The 27,950-nt window shown below is 38.5% G+C and overlaps 2 protein-coding genes and 2 non-coding genes across 4 annotated transcripts; 1 reads left to right on the top strand and 3 right to left on the bottom strand.

Annotated features, from left to right (window-relative positions):
* Positions 1–34: 34 nt before the first annotated feature.
* LOC140947618 (dolichyl pyrophosphate Glc1Man9GlcNAc2 alpha-1,3-glucosyltransferase-like) lies at positions 35–16,714 on the bottom strand. The gene is made up of 13 exons (XM_073396764.1): positions 16,394–16,714; positions 14,325–14,403; positions 13,254–13,447; positions 12,287–12,387; positions 11,391–11,458; positions 10,542–10,677; positions 9,900–10,018; positions 8,947–9,067; positions 4,934–5,076; positions 2,658–2,797; positions 2,067–2,164; positions 1,375–1,447; positions 35–804 (listed from the first exon to the last, which is right to left on the bottom strand). Exons 1-13 carry the CDS (start codon positions 16,477–16,479, stop codon positions 480–482), a joined length of 1,683 nt encoding a protein of 560 aa, XP_073252865.1. The 5' UTR covers positions 16,480–16,714; the 3' UTR covers positions 35–479.
* LOC140947617 (uncharacterized) lies at positions 16,574–27,918 on the top strand. The gene is made up of 6 exons (XM_073396763.1): positions 16,574–16,705; positions 16,814–16,949; positions 18,109–18,197; positions 22,024–22,266; positions 26,372–26,463; positions 26,750–27,918. The coding sequence occupies exons 1-6, from the start codon at positions 16,625–16,627 to the stop codon at positions 27,807–27,809; spliced, it is 1,701 nt and encodes a 566-aa protein (XP_073252864.1). The 5' UTR covers positions 16,574–16,624; the 3' UTR covers positions 27,810–27,918.
* Positions 23,111–23,183, bottom strand: Trnai-aau (transfer RNA isoleucine (anticodon AAU)). Its single transcript has one exon. It is a non-coding gene; the product is annotated as a tRNA-Ile (tRNA).
* Positions 23,613–23,685, bottom strand: Trnai-aau (transfer RNA isoleucine (anticodon AAU)). The gene has a single exon. It is a non-coding gene; the product is annotated as a tRNA-Ile (tRNA).
* Positions 27,919–27,950: the final 32 nt, after the last annotated feature.

Below are 27,950 nucleotides of genomic sequence, written 5' to 3'. Positions count from 1 at the left end.
TTGTAGCTATTAAACAATCAAATTAATGACAAGGTATTTTCCATTTGTTTTATTTATTTAGTCTTAAATTTTTCGTACAACTTTTATGTATATCATTAGTGCCGCTGATTTTCCCTTATTCTGCTCAAATTCTGCTCGAAAATGCCATGTTCTGCCGGCAGATTGCTCACCTCAAAAATCGCCTATTCTGCTCGAAATTCTGCCGGCAAAATTTATCCAAGCCTATCATGGTGGCGAAAATGCGGAAATAAGTTATCAAATGTTAAAGGTTTTATTATCTTGCGACCGGGAGAGGGCTTAACCTCCTCCAATAAAGATAACAGTGTCTAATTTCTGGTAAAAAAGTACAATAAAGCGTTCCGGGGTATCTCTTTTTTGAGAATACGCGAAAAACCTTTCAGTCAAATCTCGTACTGGTAGTCGTTCTCGTCCTCGAATCTAAAGGTATTTAATATCATACTAATATCAAACGTTTCTACTCATTGTTTCTTTTTTGTAGCTTTCTTCCCTGATGCAGCTGCTTTCAAAGTTACCACCCCTGGTGCGTTCATCGTTGTTTGTGCGCCCCCTCTTAACGTGTCCACGTAAAACAAAAGCCACGCCCAAACGACTCCTACTGCGCAGTACACAGAAGTCAGCATCAGAGGCAGAAAAGGCAACCTTGAGGCAAGCACAGTTAAAGGATGAACAGCGCTGCAGTAAAACGCCAGAACTAGCAACCCGTAAAGATAACAGGCCTCATACCACGTGACTATGGGTAATGTGAACAGCTCCGTCGTAGTGTAATCTTTAGAGGATTCTCCACTGCAATGAAGCAAATACGTGCATTAAACGGTGTCTTAAAAGACGTAAAGGGTTAAACTCAAACCAAGCCAGTGTTCACTTAGCCTGCGTGGCAGGCGCAAACGAATTACGGCGAGTGGGGTAAGTTATGCGCGCGAGAGAAACGGACACGCGCGAGTCCTCCTCTCTCGCCCTGCCGTTCTTTCTTTCAAACTTTCTAGTGCGCGTGCTACGCAGGTTATAAAGGACCACTTGGTAATAAATATTTCCAGACTTTGTTGCGGATCCATGGCACTTAAGCAACGTTAACAAGAAATTATTATCAATAAGGTAACATCCGTGGTCATTGAACTCGGTGACGTCAATTTGCTTGCTGACAATTTCTCGTTAGTGCTGGTTATGATACCCTGAGAGCTCAAGACTTTTCATGCGCGGTTTCGGTAGCGACTTTCGGCCTTCAGACGGAGATGTGTCAGCTGAAGCATCCCGCTCCACGCGAGAAAAACCTTTGATACCCAGGGTATGGTCAAATGGCGTCCACGGGGAACGGCATTAGGACAAGAAAAATAAAAGAGAGAAGAGACAACTTACCAGTGGACAAGACAAAGAGAATAGAATGAGAAAATTGTGAACATCAACATCAAAAAAACTTTAATTGGGCTTTCTGAAAAACAAAGGGACCAGTCACCGTATTAGTAAATGCAGCGTACAGGGACCGCCCTGTTCCTGAAAGGCCAAATTAAAGCTAATCCAGGATTAAAATTTTCAATCAACAATTGCATCTACCTTGAAAAAAGGTGATTTGAAAGATGAAAGTCCAGGCCCAGGGAGTTCAAAAGCTGGCTAGTGCTATCCACCTGATAAATCACTATCCAGCGGATAAGTATTATGGAAACCAATTGCGCTATCCGCTGGATAATGATTAATTTATCCGGTGGATAGCGCTATCCACCGTTTGAAAAACCGGGTCCAGGATTTTAGACAGTTTCGTTTCTGGTCACGTGATGATGGGTGTGGTCCGATGACGTCAACTACCGCGATATAAATGACTAATGCAGTACAAAAGCAGTATTAGTCTACGTTCGCATAGCAACGGACGAATTTTCGACCGGTTGCTAATTCGTACGTTCACACAGAACCACCTTAACCGCACGGAAATTTAGACACATAGGTGTTTAAAGTTTCGCGATTCAAGCAAACGGTTCCGTGTAAACAAAGTGTCCGTTCATATTTTTTAGCTGGTCGAAGATTTGTCCTGTGCCGTGTGAGCCTTTTCTCTTTACCTTGGGCCTGAAAAAGCAGTGGAAACAGCGAGAGATGTCCTGTTGTGGACAAAACGAGAAACACCCGGGCAGCTCTCCTGTCTACTATGGCCAAAAGACTGAAAATTTCAAAAGAATAACGGAAACATCAAAATTTATTTCCCGTACAGTGGATACCGGCGTTTTCATCACCCTGTCTATGCGATCACCACCTAAAAAGAACTCTTTGTTGGGGCCGCTAACAGTCACTCGAGATTTCCAAGCGGGCAAACATTTGCGAGCAAGCGAGCGAGCTAAGGAGCGAGGTAAGTTCCTTCTGTTCGCTTAAGTTTCCTCTTCCTCCGCGCACTTCCCTCCCAAAGTGTTCGCCTGCGCGGTAGCCCTGTTTATTGCAATCGTTTTCAGATTCTAAAACCTTGACAATACAACTAAACTTCAAAATAGTCGGTTTTCTGCAAAGGGCCGGCGTAAAATACTCGCGCGAGCTCTGAGGAACGAAGGACGACGAGCTACCAACACATCATGCTAAGTACAGCTAAGTATGACAGAATGACCCAACCAACTACAATACACGCCACAAAAATATAAGCGAACGAAGGCTGTGGACGCTACCTCAGAGGGATAATGACCATTAGAATAGCTTTCTCGTGCACATGCCAACCAAACAGGAAGGAACCGAACGCACACAAGATAAGACATCGAAGAAAGCCTGTCACTCCAGACGGTCTGAACCACACGTGAAGAAGGGCAGGCTAAAAGAGAGCAAAACATGTAACTGTTTTGCCTGACACGTAAGGGAATCCGAATTCCCGAATCCAGCAATTTATTACCTGTGGAATCCGGAATCCGAGAAATTTTTCTTGTGGAATCCAGGGTGCTTAAAATTTACACAAACCACCCGGGTGGAATTCCTGTGCATAATCATAAAGCTATAAAATTTGACGTGCCGGAGGGAGAACAACCTGCTAAGGAGTGTATCAAATCAGCTGAACAGACTAAAACGAGCAGAAAAATAGACTTTTTTTACCGTTACGGCGACCATGTTGAATTAATTCGATTTAAGGAGTATTATAGGATGCCCAGGGGGCAAGAGCACATTTCGTTTGTATTTTCGAGCGCTTTTCGGGCCATTTTTTCTTGAAGGTTTCTTAGAATAAGATTGTAATGGGAAAAAAGATCCTTGTGCCGTGTTTGGATGTAATAATGATCGCCTTTGTCTAGTTTATTATTAGAAATATGGTCTTTCACTGTATATTTCTCGGGAAAAACATCACTATTACATCCAAACACGGCACAAGGATCTTTTTTCCCATTACAATCTTATTCTAAGAAAACTTTAAGAAAAAATGTCCCGAAAACGGCTCGAAAATACAAACGAAATGTGCTCATGCCCCCTGGGCATCCTATAGTACTCCTTAAATCGAATTAATTCAATATGGCCGCCCTATGATTATCGGTAAAAAGGTCTATTGCATCGCTGCAAATCACAGCCCACATTTTCTGAAGCTTCCAAAACGGAATGGCGCGTACCATTTAATTTTCCAACCGCAATTTCCGGTTTTTCCATGTAAAGGGTGAGTACGCCTGGGCTTTGGAACCCGGAATACAGCTCAAGGAATCCGGAATCCCACTAACGATTGGAATCCGGAATCCTAGTTCCACTGACAGAGAGTCCGGAATCCATGGAATGGAATGCCAGAATCAAAGACTGTCTTGGATTTCTTTACACGGAGCAAACTGTTAGCTTTGAACAATTGATGTAATGGCCCATCTACAAGAACTAATATTTGTCATTTTGGTCTGTCAAACTGCCTAAAATAGTTAACAGACACATTTTATGGTTGTGAAAAGATAATAGCCTGCGAACGGCAGACGTTTCTCCTCGCTCACCGGCGATGAACGAGGAGAAACGTCTGCCGTTCGCCCGCTAAAAAGATTTTAGTGAACTTACGCAACAGGACAGGAGAGGAAAGAAGACGGCAAGCCTTGTGTGACAAGCGTGACAATAATTTCGTTTGAAATAACTTTTCGCCAAACGTCACTCTCCTTAAGGCCAGAAAACATAAACGTTAAGTGAAGATCACGCCAAAACATGCAAGTAATAGCTCTGTCACGTTTGTCAAACACAAGCGTTTTGCCGTCTTCTTTTTCCCGCCGTCATATTGCGTAAACTCACTATATTTAAAAGACGGTGCATTTACAGCAGTTAAAAGCGATGCAGCGTTCTAAAGCAGGTATGTGAAGAGATACCATTTGTCAATAGAAGGTTTACTAGGAAAAGGGAACCTTTTCCTCCAAAAATCGAGAGCTTTAGATTCGAGGACGAGGATGACATTTAATTTTAAGTTTTCTCGCCTTTTTTCTAAAAATAGACACCCAAGAAAGCTTCATTGTACTTTTTTTACCACAAAAGTTAACACGCTTATTTCCGTTGAAAGAGGTAAAGCCCTTTCCCGATCGCTTCAATGATAAGGTGTGTTACATTTAATAATTAAACTTGTTTTCGCTACTACATCATTCTCGCTAAAACTCGTAGTAGACTGACGACGGCTACCACATTTTCCCGCCAAAATGACGTTGGTTCGCGCGCGCATTACTTAGTATTGAGGAAATCTCGTTCTCATAGTCCTCCTCGTCTTAGAATCTAAAGCTCTCTAATGTCTCCCCTCCGCAGGGGCTCCCGCAGGGTATCCAAATAAAAACGGCAATAACCGGGGGGATACAAAAAAGGCTTCTGAGGAGGAGAGAAGCCAAAAACGGTATAAAAGGGGGTAAAGGTTTGGACTTTTGGGCTGGAGTCTCCCGTATGAAACTTTGAGTGCCCCTCCCCCCCGGACCCCGTAGTCTTGGAGGATGAGGATTTTTGAGGTCAGCAAAAGATTCCTTACCATCAATGACAACAGCGTTAATATCATCGTAACAAGGGGAGGAACGGAAGGAAGAATCAGATGCTCTGATTGACCAACCAAACCACCTGTCATGGATGCTTGTTTGTTCATCAGTTCTTTGGGCAAGAACCCAAGTTTGGAGCCTAAACAGAAACAAAAAGCAAAACCAAAAAAATGTCACAGAATACTGAAACATCAGGAAAAATTGGAGCATCTGTAAATAGGGGGAGAGGGAATCCATCCTTGGGCTAAGACGGGTATGTGTCGCTGATCAGGCTGTGGCTTCCAGGGTGTCTTTTTGGACTAGCCTGTTCACAGACCCTCTAGTTTCTCTTTAGAGATCTTCAAGCGCGTGTGTGAATCCGCCCTCGTTCTCGCTCTCGGACGCTCCCTTCGCTCACGTGCTCGCCAATAGACCTTTTCACGGTTTTTTTTTTCAACGTTTACCATAGACAAGTTAAGGAAAACTCGTCGAGACAAATAAAAAGAGCGCCTTAAAATTAGTAAAATTGCCAAGTTTGAATGTGATTTGTTGAAAACTAACGCAGATTCAGCTCCTCAAAGTCGTGAAATTTTACAGACGTTTATATGGTGGGGCACAAACTTGCCCCCCACCCCACCATACAAACGTCTGTAAATTTTCGCAACTTTGCGACGCAATATCTTCGCTCGCTTAAGACGTATCACTTTGAAATGTGGGACGCAATTTTACTAATACTAATGCGCTCTTTTCAGTGGTTTCGACGGATTTTCTCTTACAAGTCCATATAAAAAGTTGAAATAACCGTCAAAAAGGTCTATTTTAGAAAAGAAAAAGAAAACAAGTTCTGGGTACAAGCTTGGCCTTTAAAAGGTCAACATTGGCGGTGCTAAGGATTTTTTTCCAAAAGAAATCATATTCCATGATGTCAGTTTTAAAAACTGCTAAATTCTGTATGCGAAACAAAATGAATCAAGGTCATAAAATAAGATCTCTTGCGTTAAACAGGGTAACGAAATGACCGATTTTTGTCTTAACCCTTTAAACCCTAAGATCAAAATTAAAATTCTCATTTGTCGTCCCTATTCATTTACTATAGAAGCAGAGGGGAGAAATTGATGAAATATCAATCAAATTCATCTTGTGTGATCATGTCCTTAATTCTCATGACCACTCTATTGTACAAGGCATTGCTATTACAAGGAGAAATTTGATGCTGGTCACTTTGAGGGTTTAAAGGGTTAAAAAGTTTTTTTTCAGTTTTCTGTGAGTGTATCGGTATAAAAAACAACAGGCATTTGACCGGTAAACACATGTATCAAATTAACTCTGTTATGGGAAATTAACACGAATTTCACATTCTTGCTAACGTGAATTTCCGCTCCATTTATTGATGGAGCGTTAATTTCCGTTATTACACTCCTGACTTTCGCGGGGACTTCTTGACACTCAGGAATGAGGTGTGTTTTATCAGTGTGAAAATCCGCCGGTATCAGTGAAACTGTGAAGAAACCTCGAAGTGGCCAGATTCCTGCGCTTAATCCCCTTGTTTAGGGATAGTAGTACAAACTATGTTTGAGTTTTGGATTATACGTTTGAATTTGTTACAGTGTTGTCTCGACAAGTTTTGCTTCTTTGTGTACTTCGCGTTACCCTGGGTACCAGAGGTTTTTCTCGCGTGCGGCGGGAATTTTCGGTGTTGGCCAAAGGCTGACACATCTTTGGCCATAGGCCACGGGTCACTGTAAATACTTGACAGAAACCGGAAGCCGCGCTAGAAAAGTCTCTGCCACTCAGGGTAACGTCGCGTTTATTTCCTTCGTTGAAATGTGGGTCTCAACAGGCACCCAACGACGGTTTCCTCCTAAATGCATTGAAATCACTTTTAAGGCTATTCCGAGTACTTTTAGATCTCCTAGAAATGCATCCTAAGCGGCACTCTAAAGTTTGTATCTGTTCGGTCATCCTAGGGGAAGCTGAGTCTTTTCGAAATTACAAGGGTTTCAGTTACATTTTCCCGAAAATTTTAGATGCCATTTCACGTATTTTGAAAGGGGGAATTTTTCTGATTACTCTTCTATCACATTTTTGAATCCGAAAATTTTAGGTTTTCTTTTTTCTACGAGAAAAAGCCAAACCTTGGGAGTGAAATGTGAAAAATTAGGAAGTTAATTTACCAATTACTTAAACTTCCTTTTAACAACCGTCAACCGTCAAAAGTTCTAAAATTTTAATAACCGTCAATCGTCAAATTTAGAAAAAATCACGCCGTCAACCGTTTAAGCCACCACCCCATTGAGACCCTCTGAAATTCTACCCTCTCTTCCGCGTTAATTAACTTTAATTCACAGTAGACGGACGCAACAGGTAACATCCAACAACATCCTTCCTTCGATTCATTTCGCATTAATTAAAGTCGCGTTAATTTCAATTACCATAATTAACACCACCTATGATAAGGTATTTTGTAACTTTCTGGTCACGTAAACGCTCAACAAAATAACAAAGACTGTCCAAAGTTCTAAAATCTTAATAACCGTCAATCGTCAAATTTAGAAAAAATTAACCGTCAACCGTCTAAGTTAACACCACATTGAGACCCTCTAAAATGCTAACCTCTCTTTCGCGTTAATTACCTTTAATTGAAAGTAATTTGTCCTTCATTTCGCGTTTATTAAAGTCGCGTTAATTTCAATTACTGTAATTAACACGAGCATCCATTTCCTATAATAAGGTATTTTGTAAATTTCTGGTCCCGAAACGCTCAACAAAATTACAAAGCCACAAAATTACAAAGAATGTCCATGATGAGACCATTCAAATAAAAACTCCTTTTTGGTCGAACTTTCACATAGTGCCAGTTGATCTTAATAATAATAATAATAATAATAATAATAATAATAATAATAATAATAATAATAATAATAATAATAATAATAATAATAATAATAATAATAATAATAATAACATCGCACTGAAGGAAACTGAAAAAAATGCAAGTACAAAGACCTAGAACTAGAAATACAGAGAATGTGGCATATGAAAACCGTAGTGATCCCTGTGGTTGTTGGTGCGCTTGGTACAGTGAAGAAGGGTATGGTAGAAAACATCAAGAAAGTATCAGAGAGAGCTAGTATGACAGAGATTCAAAAGATCTGCATGCTGGGATCTGCACGAATCCTTAGAAAGGTGCTCAGTGTATGAACAGAATGATTGACTTGAGTGACTGACGCTCTAGGTGCATGGTTTGCGCCCGGCTGATGCGCAAAAAGAACACCAGCAAAGACTGTGATAATAGAGATAATAATAATAATAATAATAATAATAACAATAATAATAATAATAATAATTGTTAAAAACTGAATAATAATAAAATAAGCAATAGAAAATTTACATGTAAAAAAGCTATTTTAAATAACTACCTAGTTCTTGCTTAAAAGAAGGTAAAGAAAATTGGTCTCTGAGACTATCTGGCAGTGCTTTGCAGAGAATGGGTGCTGCAACTGAGAAGGCTCTACAGCCATAACTTTTTAAAGTGGTATTGCTCATGTGGTAAGTAGTTTGTTGAGTTCGATTTTCACTATATTACAACATGAATTCGATGATTTTTGGTCCACAATATTTTTATGCTTGGTACTCAGTTAAGCCGTGTGCAAACAGATGCACAACAATGTTGGATGTTACATGTTGCGTCCATTTGCACACCCTGCTGCATGATGTTGGGAGTTGTCGTGTAAAGTTTCAAACTGGTCAAACTTTTGAGCCAAAAACTCCCAACATTTCTTTTGTTCCGTGATAGCGGAAGAGTAGCGCAACAATGTTGGATCCGTTTGCACAGCTCTTTCCAACATTGTTGGGGTTCGCGCACGCACATCACAAATGGTTTACAAAGTCTTATGAGTGGTATCCTTCCCATGATGTACTGTTGGGAGTTTCTGCATCCATTTACACACCAGTACCAAAACGGATGCAACAACTCCCAATATTGTTGACCCAAACTTTGGGGAGAGAAGGGTTTAAACTTCCAACTTACCAATAATAGCAACTGCCTTATCTAGAGCATTGTACAAAGCCCAGAAGTTTGGAGCCCAGTAGGCGTGGCATAAACCACGCTTGAAAGGAAACAGTCTAGATAATACTTGTTTCAACTGATCCTGAAATCACAAACAGCAAAGTTAAATGATGTTTTCGATGGCAAAACTATCAAAGGAGGATGGTGGCATGAGTATTATTCAGAGGGCAGGGGAGGGGAGGGGAGGGTTCTTTCTGGAGAGGGCTATCATGAGCCCATCACGCCATCCATCGCAGTCCTGCAGCAAAGCAGGGAGGTTGTTTGGAAGGCATCCCTTGTCTCTACAGAGTTGGTTGATGAAGGTGATTGCAGGGCGACCAGCCTTCCTTTACCATGGTTAGGTAAACAATGCAATAGATTGCTAGCGAGTTCTTGTTTTACTTGCCAGCAGTGACATGCAAAATGCATTCTTCATTCACGTAAGATTGTAGAAATTTCAGGGATGGGTCCATGAAGCTGCAGTTTGGTTGGATGTTTGCAGTTCGGAAAGGGCTATAACTACCAAATAATATGGTATATCGTGTAAAATAGTTCTTTTGCGATGAACTTTTTTTTTTGCTAGAACAAATTATTTCCTACGTTACTTGTTAACGACAGGCAGGTGCAAAGAAAGACAGTTTTACAGCTTGCTATTTGGGCAAGCTGTAGCTAGGATGTACTATCCCAACAGTCATTTCAATTACCGGTAACTCAAAAAAAGTTTTGATGAATGGGATTGATTACAGTTCTTCTGTAATCTGAATTCCCCCAAAAACTTCCTTCTCCATCATGAAAGTTAACAACAGAATTCACTAGCCCAATAACAAAATCCACTAGCCCTGGGCTATCAAACACTGCTTTCTTTGCATGCTGAAACAAAACAAAGAAGTAAAGGGGAAGGGCTTCCAATAATAATTATTATTGAAACAACCTACCATGGCTATAAAGGGCCCAAATGAAGCACCAAAAACAAGCACAACGATAAAGCCAAGTCTCAATAAATGTAAGGGAGAGAAATCCCAGATATTCACACCAAAAATAATCAGCTGCTTATCTGTAAATGATGGAAAGCAAAAACAAAAAAATTACAACAAAGATAAATGCCTCTTAGATTGTTAGGAGGAATTACTACTTTTGGTACCCTCTAAAATGAAGGCTTACAAACATTCTGTAGCCTACAAAATGAGTGTTATTTTTTCATGATGTTGGAAGGCCTTCACCCATTGTGGGTCTCATTTTCAAAACCTGTTTTGCACTTGCCTTAAAAACATGAAAAAAATAGTGTCTATTCTGCAAGCTACAGAAACAAGGATTCTCTTACAACTTGACTGTTTGTAAATGCACTCACAAGAACGAAAGGAAGGGAAGAGAAGCAGAAGGGAACTGAGGAGGGGAGGGGATGGGAGGAGAATGGAGAAGAGGAGAGGAAAAGAGAGGAGAAGAGGAGAGAAGAGAAGACTACTTCAGTACCATGAGACCTGTACAGAGTGAAAAGTTTGGAGAATTGGCTACGTCATGATGTTGACACCTTGTGCCCTACTTCTAATCATTCTAGAATGTTAACAAAGTATCATTACCTTTCTTTCCTGATGCAGAAGGACGAAAACAGTACGTCCGTAAAAGAAACACAAAGTAGGCGGGAGCAATGTAAAGAAAAATGTGCTTGAAATTTAACAACACAGCAAACCAAAATGAACCCTCCAATGTCTGACCCTGAAACAAATGAATGATTATTTGTACAGATTATGGGGTTTACAAATTCCTCTTACACTTTGAAGGCAGTTTAACTGCTTCTCCACAATTTTGAAAAATGCAAAATCACTTTACAAAGGTACATGGTTTATTACAGTTAGAATCCTAATTTCTCAAAGCCTCAGTTTTTCCCAATAATTTGAACTAAACCTAGTGTCCCTTCACCACACAGACACCGTAATTTTACCCCTTTGCATGCTCTCTCTGGAAGACCACCAATTAGAGGGTTGATGGATGCATTATCTCAGTTCATAGTTCTTCAAATCTCGTTATCTTACTTGTACATTGATTTCATACACAATGTTTTCTAAATAACATACCTAGTACCAATACCTCATTTTGAAAGTGATGTGAAGTAAGTTCACAACAACAACAATAACAACATAAACTTTATTTATACTCGAATTTTAGAGTAGCTAACAAACTGACACTACATGAAAATAATATAGAAATATATATACACATTAAATGCATTATAAGTAATAATAATATTTTAATAATATTAATAGTAATAAGCACATAAAAAAAAAAAGAAAAGAAAAGGAAGAAAATATTATTTACGATTCACAAAGTTTGTGTGGAAAAGAAAACAGAACAGAATTTATTGCCAAATAATTAGTTTAATTTCAAACATCAAAGACCTCAATATGAATAATAGTTATTGCTACACATACCTCAGACAGCTTTGTTATGGAAAGGAGAAGAATGCCAAAGAGAAATCCATTGTACTGAAAGTGAATATCTGAAGAAAAGTTAAGGAACATATTTAACCTACCAAATGAAATACTCAGTCGTCAAAGGAGCCAAACGAGCCAAGAAGAGAATCAACTTTAAAACCTTTTCATATTTTTGCACAAGGTCTGTCTAATCGTACGATGTGAACTTACATAAACATGTGCGCTGCTTCAGTATTGAAAGGAAACACTTTGGCTGCAAATTTTGCTGTCCAATTATGGGCTCAAATTAGAAATGTAACAACATTTTAGCCCAGCTGAAAATTACCTTGGGAATCAGCCCCTAAGATCATAATAAATAATAATCATTTCACTTTCTAAAGCGCCAAAATCCTTATAGTTCTAAGGTGCTTTATAAAGTATGTACAAAAAGTTAAAAATTACAAGGGTAAACTTTCAAATTCACAAGTATAAAACATCAATAATTTATGAAAAAAGGGCAATAAAGTTTACTTGGAAAACAAACAAACATAGGTAGATATTAACTAAATGTTCTGTTAGAAAGAAACGTCTCCAACTTATTCTTAAAGATATCGTCCAAATGGGAGTTTTTTAATTCAAGGCGCAAAGAGTTCCATAATTTTGGAGCACAGACTGAGAACGCATGATCACCATATGTCTTCAAATTACAGAAAGCAACAGAAAGTAGATTTGACGAGGATGACCTAAGCTTGCGTGTCAGAGAGTAAAATTAATAGTTAATAGCTAGGTCTGTATGTAAGGAGGTACTAAGTGATGTAAAGCTTTGTAAGTAAAAAGCAGAATTTAAAAGATAATACTTTCATTAACTGGGAGCCAGTGAAGCTCTTGTAGTATTGATTTGTATGTAAGGATATGATCCACTATAAGAAGTCCAAAATTGAACACAACAAGCAAGGCTAAGATTAGACAATTACGTGTTGGGACAGAAGCCTTTCTTGCAAGATAACCACAGTACCTAAAAATTAAATTTTACAATAGACCATGTAAATCAGTATCAAAAAAGAAGGAAAAGGATAAAACATGGCAGTGTGGAGATAAGAAATTTCTCTTTGAACATTGAAAAATATAAATTTCGTAACTCCAAGCAGCCATGTAATGTTCTATTATATTATATAAAACGAAATGAAAATCAAAACCATTTCACGACAAAATTTTTCCTGCCACGAAAGGCACAATATTTATCATGTAGCATAGCAACAGTGACCTTTTCATGGGTAAAGATATCATGTTTTTGGGCAAAAGTTGTATATAATAATATTGATTATTTAATGCTGAAAGTTAATTTTATGTTACAAACTTTCACAAAGCAGGGCAAAAAATGTAATTTTACATTGAAGATTAAAGTATTGGATTAGAAAACTTTTGAATGTTTATCTCTTTCACTTTAATCTACACTGACTTATGGCAAGATGAGTTAAACTCTAACTAGGAACAAAATTTTTTGGTGTTACCATCAAATGAATAAATCTCTTTGGTATAACTTTGCACAGACTTTATATAATTCTTATAATGGGATTTAATTCCAAAAACTGGACATACAATGTGAAGGCAATGTGTGGTTCCAAAAATTATCCATACCTCCCCCACGGAAGGGATTTTTCCTTACGTCCAACCCCCCCACCACCACCTTCCTGGAAATTCCAGTCAAGCTTCATACATTTACTTAAATTTTTGGGCCTTTGAGAACCCCCTACCCCCCAGGAATTTCCAATCCCTTCTGTGGGGGGAGTACATATGGATATTTTCTGGAACTACACAATGAAGAACACTGTGAAGAAGTTGTCTATTGATACCACATGGCTGAAATACTGCTATACTCACTCCTTTATAGCATAAGCCAGAAGAAGATCTGTAAAAATAACTGATCCTCTTTGGAACAGGATGGTCGACTGGCTGACATACTTCAGTTTGCTTATAACAACCATTTGTGGGTCGACAATGGTGGCAGCTTGTGATAATAAATACTCAAACCATGCAAAGAGGGGCGGATAGTCCAAAGTCCACTCAGAGGTTTTCTACCAAACATAAAAAGAGTAGAGTTAAGAAGAGTTACAGGGCTGATCCAGATACTAAGTTAAGAGGGGCAACTCAGCCTCAAAAATAATTTTTCCTTGCCATGCCAGCTTTATTTTGGCTTTTAAAATATTAGGGTGGGGGCCAGCATCACCTCAGGGTGTTCATTAAGCATCAGAGATCGGAAAATTATCCAGTTACTACACTGAATTCTCCAGCTAATGTTCAGTAGCCTAGGACGGTTTTTTATTCAGACGTGGAGCCGCTTTCAAAATATTCTCCAGTAACGTTACAACCTTCTCCTCCTACTAGAATTCTTAATGAAAACCCTGCACCTGTCCAGACCTCTCCACTAGATCTACCAATGTATTAAGTACGACTTTGACACTTGCTAGTGAAAACCAGCCTTTTCAGTTGTAGATGTCTGAGTCACATTATTGAGACAGAGTAAGCTTATGAATAGCAGCATAATAAATCAATATTCCTTGGGTTAACTGGCTGTCTCACTAAATAGAAGGTGGGTGCCTGGCGTATCCAGGGGCTGCCACTGTGGCCAGCCAGCCACTAGACAGAATCTGCCCCTATAGCTGGCAAATCCCCACAACCAAGCCATGAGCCCCATACTAGGCACCCATCACATATACTGAGGAATCAGTGAAAGGAGACATATATGTAGAGGGCAGGGAGGGTGGGGGGAATGTTCTTCGCCACCAAAGAACTTGACAATCCTGGCTGTTACAGAGCAACAACCTTTTCACACAAGCCTGCACGTGTGGGTTTGACTGCTGACAAGCGGAGACAGCTATGCTCATGGCAGTTAACTTTGTTAAAATTTGTATGTAATTTAATATATAAAATAAAGTCAAGAAAACACTGTACCTCATAATACCATTTGGACAGAGGAAGACTGTAGGTGATAGCAAGCCAGTTCCTGTGTACTTCAAAATCACTGGAATGACTGAAAAAGTTCCACAGAGAAAAGGGAAAACAGAACCAATACAAAGAAAATGATGTCATTCTCATCCCATTCTTTGCACCTGTTTTCGAAACTTAAAAATGAGAAAGTTCTAAACATGTAATCAGTGATACTGATTGATTATTACCTTCTGTACTGATATATGTATAAGTTTAATAATATTGCAATTTTCATATCAACTTTTTCAAAAAAAAGTCAAATGTTTAAATTAACAATACGTTTAGTTAGTAACTGTCCGCAAAAAGCAAGTTTCAGTCAAACACAATGATATCTTCATGATATCTTCTTTTACATATGTAGTTACTCACACTGTCAATTAAATGCTAGTTTCAAGGATTTCTGATGATTATCAAATATTGTTAATGAATGGTTAATAACAAATCTGTATCACTTTAATTTGTACCAGCCAGTGAGGATCAAGACAATTACTGTAAATAACATTTATTGAAATACAACATGGGGCATGAATAAAAACACTTACAACACTCTAGATTTCCATTATTCATTGGTCTTAAGTTGCTGGGATGTTGGACTATGGGTCAGGCCCTTAAGAGGAGGCATGCAAATATGGACGCGACCAATATAAACACACATCAAAGACGGCAAAATGGGTGAAGTCTCCCTCCCCTATCTGAAAACAGCAACAGCTTCCTTAGACGTTTAGTACCTAGTCATGTGTAGTTCAAGTTGATTAATCTATAGTATTTTCTATGAGAAATTTAAATATTTACCTCTAATGTAATGGCATATTATAACGTGTGCAAAAAGGCTATTATTATTATTTCTCATAGCTAACAAGTTTTTATGATCAAGTGAATCATAATTGAATAGATTAAGCTGATAAAGATTCTCACAAGAAAATGCCATGCCCTTATTAACATACTAGGATATAGACATTGCATTTGTGGTTAGTATGACGCAGCATGATTCAAGCTGTGATTACTAACCACAAATGCAATATGTATATGTAATATTTTTATATCACATGGGACTTGTGGGTTGCTTGTTTTGTGGTATGCAAATACAATAGTGCGTTACAAAGATCAATATAAGAAAGATACAAAAATTAAACAATCAATCCTTTGCAATTAAAAATTACAGAATAAAAAATTGAAATATTTAAAAAAATTTGAATGGTCGATTGAATTATCAGAAATGCATTACCTGGCCGAAGTCTTTTAAAATCTTAATGAAGAAAGTGTGACTGTATTTTTCAAAGGGTTTAATTTTCAATTTTGACACCAGCATATTATTTATGTATTCTGAAGTTGTATGAAATGGAATGATATTAAATATGTGGTAAATTTTGAATCAATAATAGCAGTGTTTGTTTAGGTGTCTACACAAGCTTTGACATGCTTAGTTAGCTGAGTACCCATGTGGATAAATGTATTATGCCTAAGTTTAAGTCTTAGAAAAGTAAGTTAAGTTTTAATAAAAAAAACAAATTAAAATAGAAACATATGACCTGAATTTGAAAGAAACTGATCTTTAATTAAAAAGTTAGACCAACAATGGTAGTCAATTCTTTGTGCATATTATAGTGACAAGCAAATTATAAAATCTGTGTGCCTCAAGCAAATGGTTCACATGAAATGTAAAGAATGATCACTGTATTTTTTCAAATTTATCTTTTGCTTTCAAAGTTAAGCTTTATACATGAGCTTGCATATTCTCCCTCAAGCCTTATTCAGATGCACTGATTTTTCACCATTTTATCGCTTACCGCCGAAACGGAATTGAAAATTCCAAGAGAAATGGTTTTGATAGTTCTGCAGTGCAGTCTACAGTGTTTGAGATTAGAAATCTTTGTAAGTCTTAAGTGAGGAAAGTAGATCGTTAAAATACAGTGTAAAATAATAGGTGAAGTTGAATATCGACTAACGCAATCACAAATGTACATTACACTTTAAAATGTTTAAAAGAACTAAAGGCTAGATAATAGAACACCCGCGAATTAAATGAATGGTACTAAGCTGGAATCAACAGTGACTTGAGGATAGCTGAGAACAGAACAACGCTTTTCCACCATCCCATGTCGTCCGAAATTGCCGCCATGTTGGATTAATGTGCCAACGCGCATGAACAACAGCAGGGGCCGCTGCTTGACTCTAAGCCCTCGGTATCGTGTTGGTCGGCGTGTTGGTGAACCGTGACACACTTGGCTTTAGTCAGCTTCTAGATCAGATGGCATGACACACGCATGGCGAGCAAAAAGGTCTCTGTTTCCTCGACTTCTCTGTCTATGACTCTTCCAATTTCTTGCCAGATATGTCTCGGAAAGGTGAGTGCTCCTAATACGAGTAAAAATGCATGTATATCTTGGTATTGCGATCCGTATTTGTGGTGTAATGTTCGACCAAGCTCATTGTTTTTGTTTCTCGTTTCAAAGGTTAGAGAACCCGTTGTTTGCCCCAATCAACATGTGTTCTGCTCAACCTGCATGGATACCTGGCTTCGATCACACTCATTTTGTCCAACGTGCCGGACATCTATCACTACAGAGCAGCCTTGTAAGAAAATCCTAGGTGAGAAAAATAATATAGGGATGAATTTTGATGCCAGTGGGGAAACCGGGAAGCTAAAGCCTAAATATTCATGTAGCAGTCTTCATTGTTTATACAGACCAAAGAACAATGAAACCTTGAAGGCCAATTCAGAACTTCCTTTTGTCTGAAAGTGTTACGGTGTGAAACCTGCCTTGTGAAATCTGCCTAGTTCCTTTCCGCGAAACCATGAGTATGCTCGATTGATAGAAGGTCGAATTGTGCGGGAAATGCCAAAACCAATCAGCTTCCTCGAGTTTGCGAAAAGTTCTCGTTGCCCCGGGGTTAAAACGTCCTCTAAGAGGGAGACACTTTTTTGGTTCAAATTAGCATTATTACGGTTGACACTGCTCAACTAGATCGAGTTAAATGAGGTTAAAATTTCGCACATTATATCAGATGTGATTATTATGCCAAGGAATTGCAATATATTTTGACCAATTTTCCGGACTTGATAGTCCATTTACAACGGCAAGTGTACACCCATTGACGTAATATGAGAAATACCGAAAGAAAACTAATCCAGCGTCCCCTTGCTTGATCTAAGAAGATGAGAAAATTGCGCCAGAAAGCCCTGCCCTCTGACTTTAAACAAAATTCTGTGTCGGACTTATGGGTCATTGACCGTCTGTTGTGCTTGCATACTGATCATATTTCCCTTGATTGTGAACCTCCTAGAGACTACTTAATAATGACATTCGTGACCTCAACAACCTAAACCCATATCAGCAACAAAAGTAGTGACATAATAACTTTATTGTACCCAATCAGGTGGGGATTCTTTTAATAACGTGATCTTTTATAGCAGTTTTGATTGAAAGGCATCTGTTGTTCACGTTTATGCTGCAAGCTGTCAGTTTTTACAAAGCAGGATGTTGTTTAACTCCAATTTCCTGCCGTTACACTGAAGTGATTTAATTTGACTATCAAAATTTTATGGTTTCTGTGGCAACTAAAGTGACCCTCTTCTATTTTCGCTCCAGACAGACAAGTTGTCTGAATTTTAATGTATCTCTTCCCTCTAGGATCCAATATCTGTATCACAGTCCCTGATAAATTTCACCACAGAAAGTGAACACTTGACAAATTTCGTCCAAAAATTTGCCCCCAAGTTTATTTTCGTTTTTCAATTTTATATCAGGAAGTATTGACTTGCCTGTGAACTCTGATGCCGTGACCAGAGCTGAGCTGAGAAGAACCAGACTTGATTTAATCAGGCGAGAATATGAGGTACATGTACACGTGATCACTGGCTGTGACTATTTCTCAAAACGTGATCATCAGTAAAGGAGTGGATCCCAACCATACTGCACTTCAACTACTATCCATGATATAACATCACTCCTTTGCTTTGATTACCAAGGAAGAAAATGTGCATTAAAAAGTACATCCAAACAACATCATTTTCGGGCATCGCGTGATCCGAATACAAAGCCCTTCTTGAACATTCAGACAAAGGGGCTGACCTAGAATTCATCAATGTTATGTCATCTTCCTTGCTCCTGTGTGGCCGAAATGATATTAATAGTGACGTTTTTGATCATGGCTTTCTTGTGTACACTTGCGCCTAACAAAAATTTTGAATTATTATATTAAATGTACAAGTTCAAATTTGGAAATAATCATATTCTTAACTCTTCAAATTTTTATCCATATTATTTTAACTGAGCAGGCCTTATTCAATCCATAAATCTGTACCAATTAACATTCAAGATGAGATTTATCTAGCTTGTTGCCGCACCAGGTCATTGCCAAGTATGTTGACTATGTGTACGCATTTATTATTATTTTATTATTTGTCTATCCCTTGCACGCAATGCTCTTCATCACTTTTCATGAGTTTTTGGCGTACTGCCTGGTCAAAGTTTGAATTTTGTTTCGAGATGAAGTGGTGTTAAAATTATATGAAGACAAAACCCCTTCACCTGGTTCAAAATTGGTTTGTAGTTTAAAACAGACACTCGCAGTCTTACTATTTTGTGTATGTTTTTAGTGGTGATGCTCACCAAGTCATCCATGTGATAACAATTCATTCTAGATGTTTATGAATCACACCAAAAACAATAACGCCTAGCTTAGCAAGTCCAAAGTTCGCTAAGCAATACTCATTGTTTATACCAATTTTTTTTGTTATGAAAATTTGCCAAACACTGAGTCAAGAAGCTTTTGTGTCACGGAACAGTGCGGAACAGAATGGGGGGCGCGTGACAGTTGTGCTGTTGCAGCTGGCCCAACAACCATAACTGGTGACTTATGTTTCATCAAGAACTTTTGATTTTTGTGCAGAACTGATATGCTCAGTATCTTTAATTAAGTTGGTTCGCGCTTTGGGGCTCGTTTCAATTTTTCTTAGAATTTTGCAGCCTTGAATGAATATCAGTAGCGGTGGTGTCATATTGCCTGCAATAAGAAAAGTTATGTACTTTTGGAAGCTTAGGAAAGTGCTTTGTGCAAAAGTTGAAAATTTTTAGAAAATAAGTTCCAAGTCCGGCTTAGTCAAGTAAACATGCACTGTGTATTGGATGGAAAAGTTAACTGTTGCCTGGAATTAGCCATAATTTTGGCCTCTATATAATGGTGGCATATATGGTGCATTTGCTAGTGGTAAATTTTACTCATCCAATCTTAAGAAGATAAAATCCAAAAATATGTGCATAATCCTATTAGCCATTAATTGTTTGGCTGTCCTATTATACCTAAAAGTGAACCCAAAAAACCCACCCAATCCATGTCAACCCATCTCCTGAAAATCAATTTTTGTCTATCAAAATTCCTACCATTTTTTCATAAAATGATGGAAGCCACTGGTATATATGTACATTTTAATTGGGTCTAGAGTTACAGGAAGTTTAGTCCTGAAATACCTTGTTTTGTAAGCCATGACCAAGACACACACCCTGTGCATGTAATAAACCTTGTTCTCTAAGTCTTGAACTGACACAAGCATGCTATGCAACATATTTTTTTAAAATTCTGCCACAAATAGAAATTAGGGAGGTGCTGTGGAATCTTAAGTTGTGTGTATTAGACAACCCGTGGGTCAAACGAACACAATTCTTTTGGCAGACCATCACTTCCAATCACCTTGGCATCTCATGAGAGATCTTCCTTCAGATCATATTTCCAATCTGGTTGATGCGAAACAGCTGGTAGACATGCGCCATATATATTGTCTTTATATCCTGCTCAAAGTCCATTGCATGCTGTAGAGGAATCAATGTGTTGCTCCTGAAATATCCTTTACTTCCCCCATGGATGGTTTATTGATCTGAAATTTTAAAAATTCCAGAATAGGTCCATAAAAGTACTTTCCTTTTTTCCCTTTAAGAGCTGCTGTTCTCCTCACCCTCTGAATTTCTAACGACCTTCTATGCGAAATGTATGAATATTTCCTCGAATTGACTTTCTAATGTTCCACAACCTGGATGGTGTAGACATAACATAGAAAGAATTTTAAGGAGGTGCCTTCCCCACCCCCCCACCCTTACTCTGGAATTTATTTCTGTTAGCTGCTATTTTCTGGAAGCAGTTATTAGTGAATGGTTAAAAAATATTTTTAATTCAGCAGTTGATTTACGCAGTCAATGAGATGATTTCGAGATATGCTAAGAAAGAAAGACATTTTTCACAGTTCTAGTTGCATAATACGTACATTGTGTAATCAAAGTACTTTCATTCTTATTTTTTTCAATGCATTCTAGTCATTAGTAGATTTAACATATTTTCTTTGAGAAAATACACCAGCAAATAAGCGATCTGTTTGGAAGGAATGTTTTTCTAATCACCATGATAAAATCAAATTGCTAAGGTGAGTCCCATGATCCAACCACCCCTCCCTCGTGAGTGTCAAGAAATATGAGCTGTATCATTGATGAGCCTTTTTTAGTGGGGATATGTAACCCCTAGTCTTGATTTCAAAACCTGTTGTTTCAAGTATTGAGGAGGAAGTTGTGTTTCTGTTCTTGCCGTCATTGCTGTCGCAGTTTGAACTCCACTTTGTGTCATTTATTCTCATTTCATCTCACTTATGTCACTGTTTCTAGGCCATGTTGCATGATTTTACCTCAGTTATTAAGCTGATTTTATTGTCCTTAAATAATCTTGTCAGTCTGCAACGCTAGACCCTTGGCTATTATAAATTATGATGTCTGTTTCAGTCTTTTTTCCCATCTTGTCCCCACACATGGGCCATTCCAAAATATGAGTCTACTTTTACCTGGTTGATTCTGAAAGAGTAATGGTTATACTGTATATAATGGATTTTGATTAAAAGCAGGGCAGCAAAATGGTGGGGATTACATAATTTCACAGTCATGTAACCTTATCCACCAGGCCATGGTTGTTCAATATCCAATGGATAAATCACTATCCAGTGGATAGACATGAGGGAAACCAGTTGCATTATTTACTGGATAGAGATTTATCTGGCCAATAGCGTTATCCTCCATGTAAACAACGAGGGCCAGATGATCACTTTAAGCAAACAGTATTGTTGGAAATCCTCACTAACAGTGAAAATTAAGACTAAAATTTCCTTTTGAAATTAGGTCTTTCACTCTTGTTGCCATTGCCTTAGTCAATAAATTAAATTTGTTAAATAATTTTTAAAAACACAATGACACTTTTAAGTTTGTGGAACATGTTTCAGCATTTCAAACATCATCTTCAGCCATAGTAATAGCGTACAAGTAACTTGGTATATAATAATTATATAACCATCCAAACAATGATTGCTTTGTTACACATAATTATTAAAGCTAGCCAATAATATGAAAGAAAACTAAACGAACTATAACGGTAACTTAAAAGTTTCATTGTGTTTTTAAAAACTATTGCTGCATTGTGCTATCAAGACCTTTTGGAAATTTTTTAAATGCAGAAAAAGGTGTGGTGCCATGCACCACCAAAGTTATCGCCAGAGAGGTTGTCAGACCTTTGATGGGTCACTTGTTTGTTCAGTCACATAATTATATATTGTTAAAAGCCCACAGAGTCGTCATAACTCAGTGTCCTTGACATTTTTTTTTGCTAAATAAGGAAATTATTTTCTTTCTAGGATGAACTTAAATCACTTCAGAACACTGTTGAGAGACTAAAGTCTGAAAATAAACAGCTTCACGAGAAAATGATTGAAAGAGAAAGAACAATGGCCTCCATGGACTTCACCACCAGAAGCAGAGGACCAGACGATGGTCCTGGTAAACTTGACATTGATATGTTGGTTAAACTGACTACCAGGCTGCAAGAAGCAAGCCACACTTATGAGAGTTTGAGAGGAGATATGGATAAGATCAAAGAGGTACACATATTCTTATAATGTTATTAATAATTATTATTCCTAGACTATCACTCAATTAAGCAGGGACTGCATCAGGGTTTTCATTTCAGTCCAGACTGTGATGCTGGATGCAACATCTGGTTGTTTAACATGTACATGTACCGTCCATAAGTTCACGCAGAGGATAATAATAATTTATTATTTTTTAAGTGTGAAAATAATTTCTTTCTTTTTTTCATTTGATGTGAAGTATATATGAAATAATTCATTTTTGAACTGCAGATGTAGATGAAAGTGCAGAATGATCATCGAAGTAAATTTTCCAATTTAAGCCATTCGAAAGAAGAGGCCTGAAAAAAATCAGGGCTTCAACGGGATTCAAACCCGTGACCTCCATGTTACCGGTGCATTGCTCTACCAACTGAGCTATGAAGCCACACATTGGGAGCGAGGTCAATTTATTGAGTTCATATCTCCCGTGAGGAGTGAAATGATGTGAAGTATATATGAAATAATTCATTTTTGAACTGCGGTTGTAGATGAAAGTGCAGAATGATCATTGAAGTAAATTTTCCAATTTAAGCCATTCGAAAGAAGAGGCCTGAAAAAAATCAGAGCTTCACCGTGATTCAAACCCGTGACCTCCACGTTATTGGTGCATTGCTCTACCAACTGAGCTATGAAGCCACACATTGGGAGCGAGGTCAATTTATTGAGTTCATATCTCCCGTGAGGAGTGAAATGATGTGAAGTATATATGAAATAATTCATTTTTGAACTGCGGTTGTAGATGAAAGTGCAGAATGATCATTGAAGTAAATTTTCCAATTTAAGCCATTCGAAAGAAGAGGCCTGAAAAAAATCAGGGCTTCAACGGGATTCAAACCCGTGACCTCTGCGTTATTGGTGCATTGCTCTACCAACTGAGCTATGAAGCCACACATTGGGAGCGAGGTCAATTTATTGAGTTCATATCTCCCGTGAGGAGTGAAATGATGTGAAGTATATATGAAATAATTCATTTTTGAACTGCGGTTGTAGATGAAAGTGCAGAATGATCATTGAAGTAAATTTTCCAATTTAAGCCATTCGAAAGAAGAGGCCTGAAAAAAATCAGAGCTTCACCGTGATTCAAACCCGTGACCTCCACGTTATTGGTGCATTGCTCTACCAACTGAGCTATGAAGCCACACATTGGGAGCGAGGTCAATTTATTGAGTTCATATCTCCCGTGAGGAGTGAAATGATGTGAAGTATATATGAAATAATTCATTTTTGAACTGCGGTTGTAGATGAAAGTGCAGAATGATCATTGAAGTAAATTTTCCAATTTAAGCCATTCGAAAGAAGAGGCCTGAAAAAAATCAGGGCTTCAACGGGATTCAAACCCGTGACCTCTGCGTTATTGGTGCATTGCTCTACCAACTGAGCTATGAAGCCACACATTGGGAGCGAGGTCAATTTATTGAGTTCATATCTCCCGTGAGGAGTGAAATGATGTGAAGTATATATGAAATAATTCATTTTTGAACTGCGGTTGTAGATGAAAGTGCAGAATGATCATCAAAGTAAATTTTCCAATTTAAGCCATTCGAAAGAAGAGGCCTGAAAAAAATCAGGGCTTCAAGGGGATTCAAACCCGTGACCTCTGCGTTATTGGTGCATTGCTCTACCAACTGAGCTATGAAGCCACACATTGGGAGCGAGGTCAATTTATTGAGTTCATATCTCCCGTGAGGAGTGAAATGATGTGAAGTATATATAAAATAATTCATTTTTGAACTGAAGATTTGACCCTTATTTTACTCACTTAGTTATGTAATGCATACAATCGCAAAAAATTCCTGACATATAATATCCATTATCATTTTCTGTGAGTATTTTTGAGTGCCTTGAGAGACCTTCCCGCTAACCCTTTCCAGTCCAGGGAACAGGGAAATTACATTTTAAAGAGTCCAGTTTTAAACATTTCTCCAGGGAGTATGCCCCCGGAGCCCCCTAGATGTTCTTGCTTATGGCACGAATGGTGCAAGTCTGCCAGCTGAACCTCTGCATCTGGTATTCCAATTGCTACTCAAAACCTGGTGCCACTGGTCGATTCTCGGCCATGTAGCCTTGACTCAATTTAAATGTATCCCAATCATGATGCAATTCAGCAATATTGTACCCTGCTTGGGATACAACAGTACATGGTCAAAGCATGGTCGAAGGTTGCGTGTCAGAATGAAAAGGCGGGAAAAGCATTGCTAGTTTGCACTCTCATGAATGAACACAACAACGCAAACATGGAGCCTTAGGCTAACGAGCAATGATTTTCAGGTCCCTCTGGAAACCAGTTACCGTATTTATTCAATTAACCGCCCTGGGCGCTTATTAAATTTTTTGGACCTTGAGAGTGGACGCTTATTCAAGGCTGGGCGCTGAAATTTTCACCATTTTCAGCAAGTGTAGAATGTTTATTTTGCAACAAAACAATAAATGGTAATCACGAAACGTGAAGATGTAACAAAGCAAGGTTTCTGTAACCTACCCCTACTCTGAAGAAAACTCCGTCTACGGGGAAGTCTCTTTATATTAGTACTTATTCAATGTCAATCTCATTGTCGCCCAAGTGGGTGGGCGCTTATTAACTTGTTCTCCCTTTAGGATGGGTGCTTATTTGAGGTGGGCGCTAATTCGAGGTTGGGCGCTTATTCAAATAAATACAGTAGTTTTGTTTTCCCAAGAGTCGTGATGTTTGAGGGAAACATCAGGAGTCAGGGACAACAAAACTACTGTTTTCCTCAGCACCTGACCTAGAGTAAATAATGTAACATAGTCAGTGCCATGCATTCAACCAGAATTTTGGTAAATTATGTACTTTTGAACCTCCACTAAGTGGCGAGCTATTAAGCAGCTGCCCTCAACTAAGCAGCCAGAAATCAGAGTCCTAAAATAGTAGTGTAGAAAAAAGCAGTGGCCCTGGGCAAGCAAATTCAATGATTTTTATGAAGCAAAAAGCTCCCAAAACAATATACAATAACAATAATATTTAATTAATTTATTGTAATGTAATACTTATTGTATCCCAATTCTACTTTGTGCCCATCACTCCTTTTTAATAGTTTATTATTATTATTATGTTTATTGTTATTATTATTAGGAATTTATTTCAGCATTGTACCCCTATTTTTTATTTACTGTTTAAAGAAAAGGGAGGAGTATATTATCAGGTTTAAAAACTTGAGGCGAAGCCAATAGTTTTTTTAAATATGATAATAGAGTGTTTTCACTCACATGGCCAGCTTCCATGCAAATTTATTGGAACAAAAGAAAGTGTTGCATAAGAAAAGAGTTCAACTCCCACAGGACTAGTTTGGGACACCAACATGGCTGCCATTTCATCGTTTTGGGACACCAATGTGGCCGACGTGACGTCATGTGAAAACACTCCATACAAGACTTGAGTTTTTTGAATGGCTTCAAAATCAATGATAAAGATAAACTCATTCTTGCATTAATATTTAGATTTGGGTCTAAAAAATTGGACAAAAGTTTAGCCGTGTCGTTACCAGGTATAAAGACACTCATTAAACATCAATTTCCTTTTGTTTTTTCTTTATGAATTATTAATGATTTGTGTACTATTGTTTACTGTTTCATGTGGCAACATAAATTTGTCACATCCTTCAAAATCACTTAAATTGACAGCTTGATCCTTACTTAAATTTTTCTTTTTGAATTGACCTGTAAACCTACATGTAAACTAAAAGTTTACTACTGTATGACTGATCTTAATACAACTTTCTCAGACTCATTAATAATTCATGAAGCAAATTAATGTTTAATGAGTATTTGGAAATCAGATGAAAAACTGCTCTTTTTTGCATCCTTAATTTCTCCTTGTAAAATCATTTTGTTTGAGAAGTGATATCAAGCATTCGACATGACAGTGTTTCATCAACAGATGATGTTTGACAAAAATACTCAGCTGCGCGTCGTATTTTCAACTCTCCTCTCGGTGTTTCATGTGGTGATGAAACACTGCGTCTCATGCTTGATATATCACGTCAAATTCTGAAATCCAAAAACAGTTAACTGTATTTTCATTTATAACGTGTAAAGTTTAATACTGATATATTTACAGGATAACAAGAAATTGCTCGAAGAGAATAAGAGCCTTCTGAGAGAAAATACGAGACTCAAAGAGGACCCCAAATTTTCCAAGTCCCCTCAAAGGTACATGTGATGTCCTGTATGTAAAGAAAATAAATAAATAAATAAATGATAACGATTTAGAGGTAGCACATCCACATAGTGGTTCCTTTCCTGGTCGAACTGGAATTTGGAAATGTTAGTTTTTGAGGAGAGTGGATAACCGAAGTACTAGAAGAAGAACCTCTCGAAGCAAAGGAGCGAACCAGCAACAAACTCAATTGAAGCCAGACTACATTATTGAGACTTGGGAGTGAGTTTTCTCACCACTGGGAGGTCAATAGGTTACTTTCTATACTGTTTCTTTTAGGTACAGTCACTACACAATGGCTGGGCTTCAAACCAAGGTAGGTCAATATGAGCGTGAGGTTCAGCAATTGAGAAGGGCTTTGGTAAGGAGCGACAACTACATTGATGATCTGTCTAGCAAATTGGAAGTGGCCACAGGACAACCACTTCCCAAGACTACAAGACCCAGGAATAGCCCAGCTACTTGTTCCAGTTCCTGCACAATTACAAGCCTTGCTAGTGAAAAGGATGCAGTTGAGTGCGTGACTAATAGTGACCTTCAAGAGGCAGAAAGGTCAGATCTACCAGAAGCTGCAAACCTTCCCAATGACAATAAAAAGAAAAGGCTGGCTGCCACAAGTGATTCGGAAAACCAGACTCCCAGGGGTCACTCGCCTCTTCTTGCACCGGCTAACGGCGAAAGGTTGTCTTTTGAGAGAGGAGCTGCTTTGGGGGACGAAAGAGAATCCGGTTTGAGTTCCAGACGCAGCTCTGAAGTCAGCTTATATGGGCAAGACCTGGATATCCCTCCAGGGCCACTGACAAGCTCGTTGAACATTTTAGAACCAGTGGAAGGGGAAGCTATCGACCGCCCACCCTCAAGAGGTGAACTCCTGTTACTTGGCGACCGGTCGTCCAGGCGAGCAGAGAAACCACCGCTGGAGGAAAATCTCGACATGTTTACAGCTAGTCGACAGTTGATTCTGTTAAGTGAACGGCGATCAAGGCATAGAGATGGGATAGAATCCTTGAAAATGCGAGATCTAAGCGAGTGTTCACCAAGCAGCTCTGACGGAGGAAAGAGGAAGTTGCTGGACACCAAGTCGATTGATTTTGATGTGCTTGTGAATGCTGCAGGTGACGATTCAGCAAGTAACTCCACCTCGCGAGAATCGCCACCCAACTTCAGCAGGGATGAGCTCGACGACAGAGCCTCACCCGAGATTCGCACTTTCTCTCTGGCCAAAATAAAATCGGAAATTGGCATTGGACAGGAAAATGAAATTGCCCCAAAGAAAGCACGATTAGAGAGTGGAGATTATGGAAACGATTCTGACAGTGTTGAACAAAGAGACTCATGATATCAGAATATCACTCCATTTTGCAATACATTCGCCACGTGTGCATTACCCATAATACACTTTGTCTGCCCGTAGTTCACCACTTTATAACCGAGAGGGAAACTGGGACGAGTTAACTTTCGCAAAGACTTCTGGGGCTGT

The sequence above is a fragment of the Porites lutea genome, chromosome 9 (assembly GCF_958299795.1).
Source record: "Porites lutea chromosome 9, jaPorLute2.1, whole genome shotgun sequence".
Lineage (NCBI taxonomy): Eukaryota > Metazoa > Cnidaria > Anthozoa > Scleractinia > Poritidae > Porites > Porites lutea.
This window is presented reverse-complemented; position numbering and strand designations above follow the sequence as displayed.

Coding starts and splice junctions, on each gene's coding strand:
- LOC140947618 (XM_073396764.1), bottom strand. CDS start 16,479: ATGGCGGCAATTTCGGACGACATGGGATGGTGGAAAAGCGTTGTTCTG. Junction 10,678..11,390: donor CCATAACAAAGCTGTCTGAG/GTATGTGTAGCA, acceptor CATTTGTTTCAG/GGTCAGACATTGGAGGGTTC. Junction 805..1,374: donor TCTCTTTGTCTTGTCCACTG/GTAAGTTGTCTC, acceptor GCTTCATTGCAG/TGGAGAATCCTCTAAAGATT.
- LOC140947617 (XM_073396763.1), top strand. CDS start 16,625: ATGGCGAGCAAAAAGGTCTCTGTTTCCTCGACTTCTCTGTCTATGACT. Junction 16,950..18,108: donor GCCTTGTAAGAAAATCCTAG/GTGAGAAAAATA, acceptor ATTTTATATCAG/GAAGTATTGACTTGCCTGTG. Junction 26,464..26,749: donor TTTTCCAAGTCCCCTCAAAG/GTACATGTGATG, acceptor TGTTTCTTTTAG/GTACAGTCACTACACAATGG.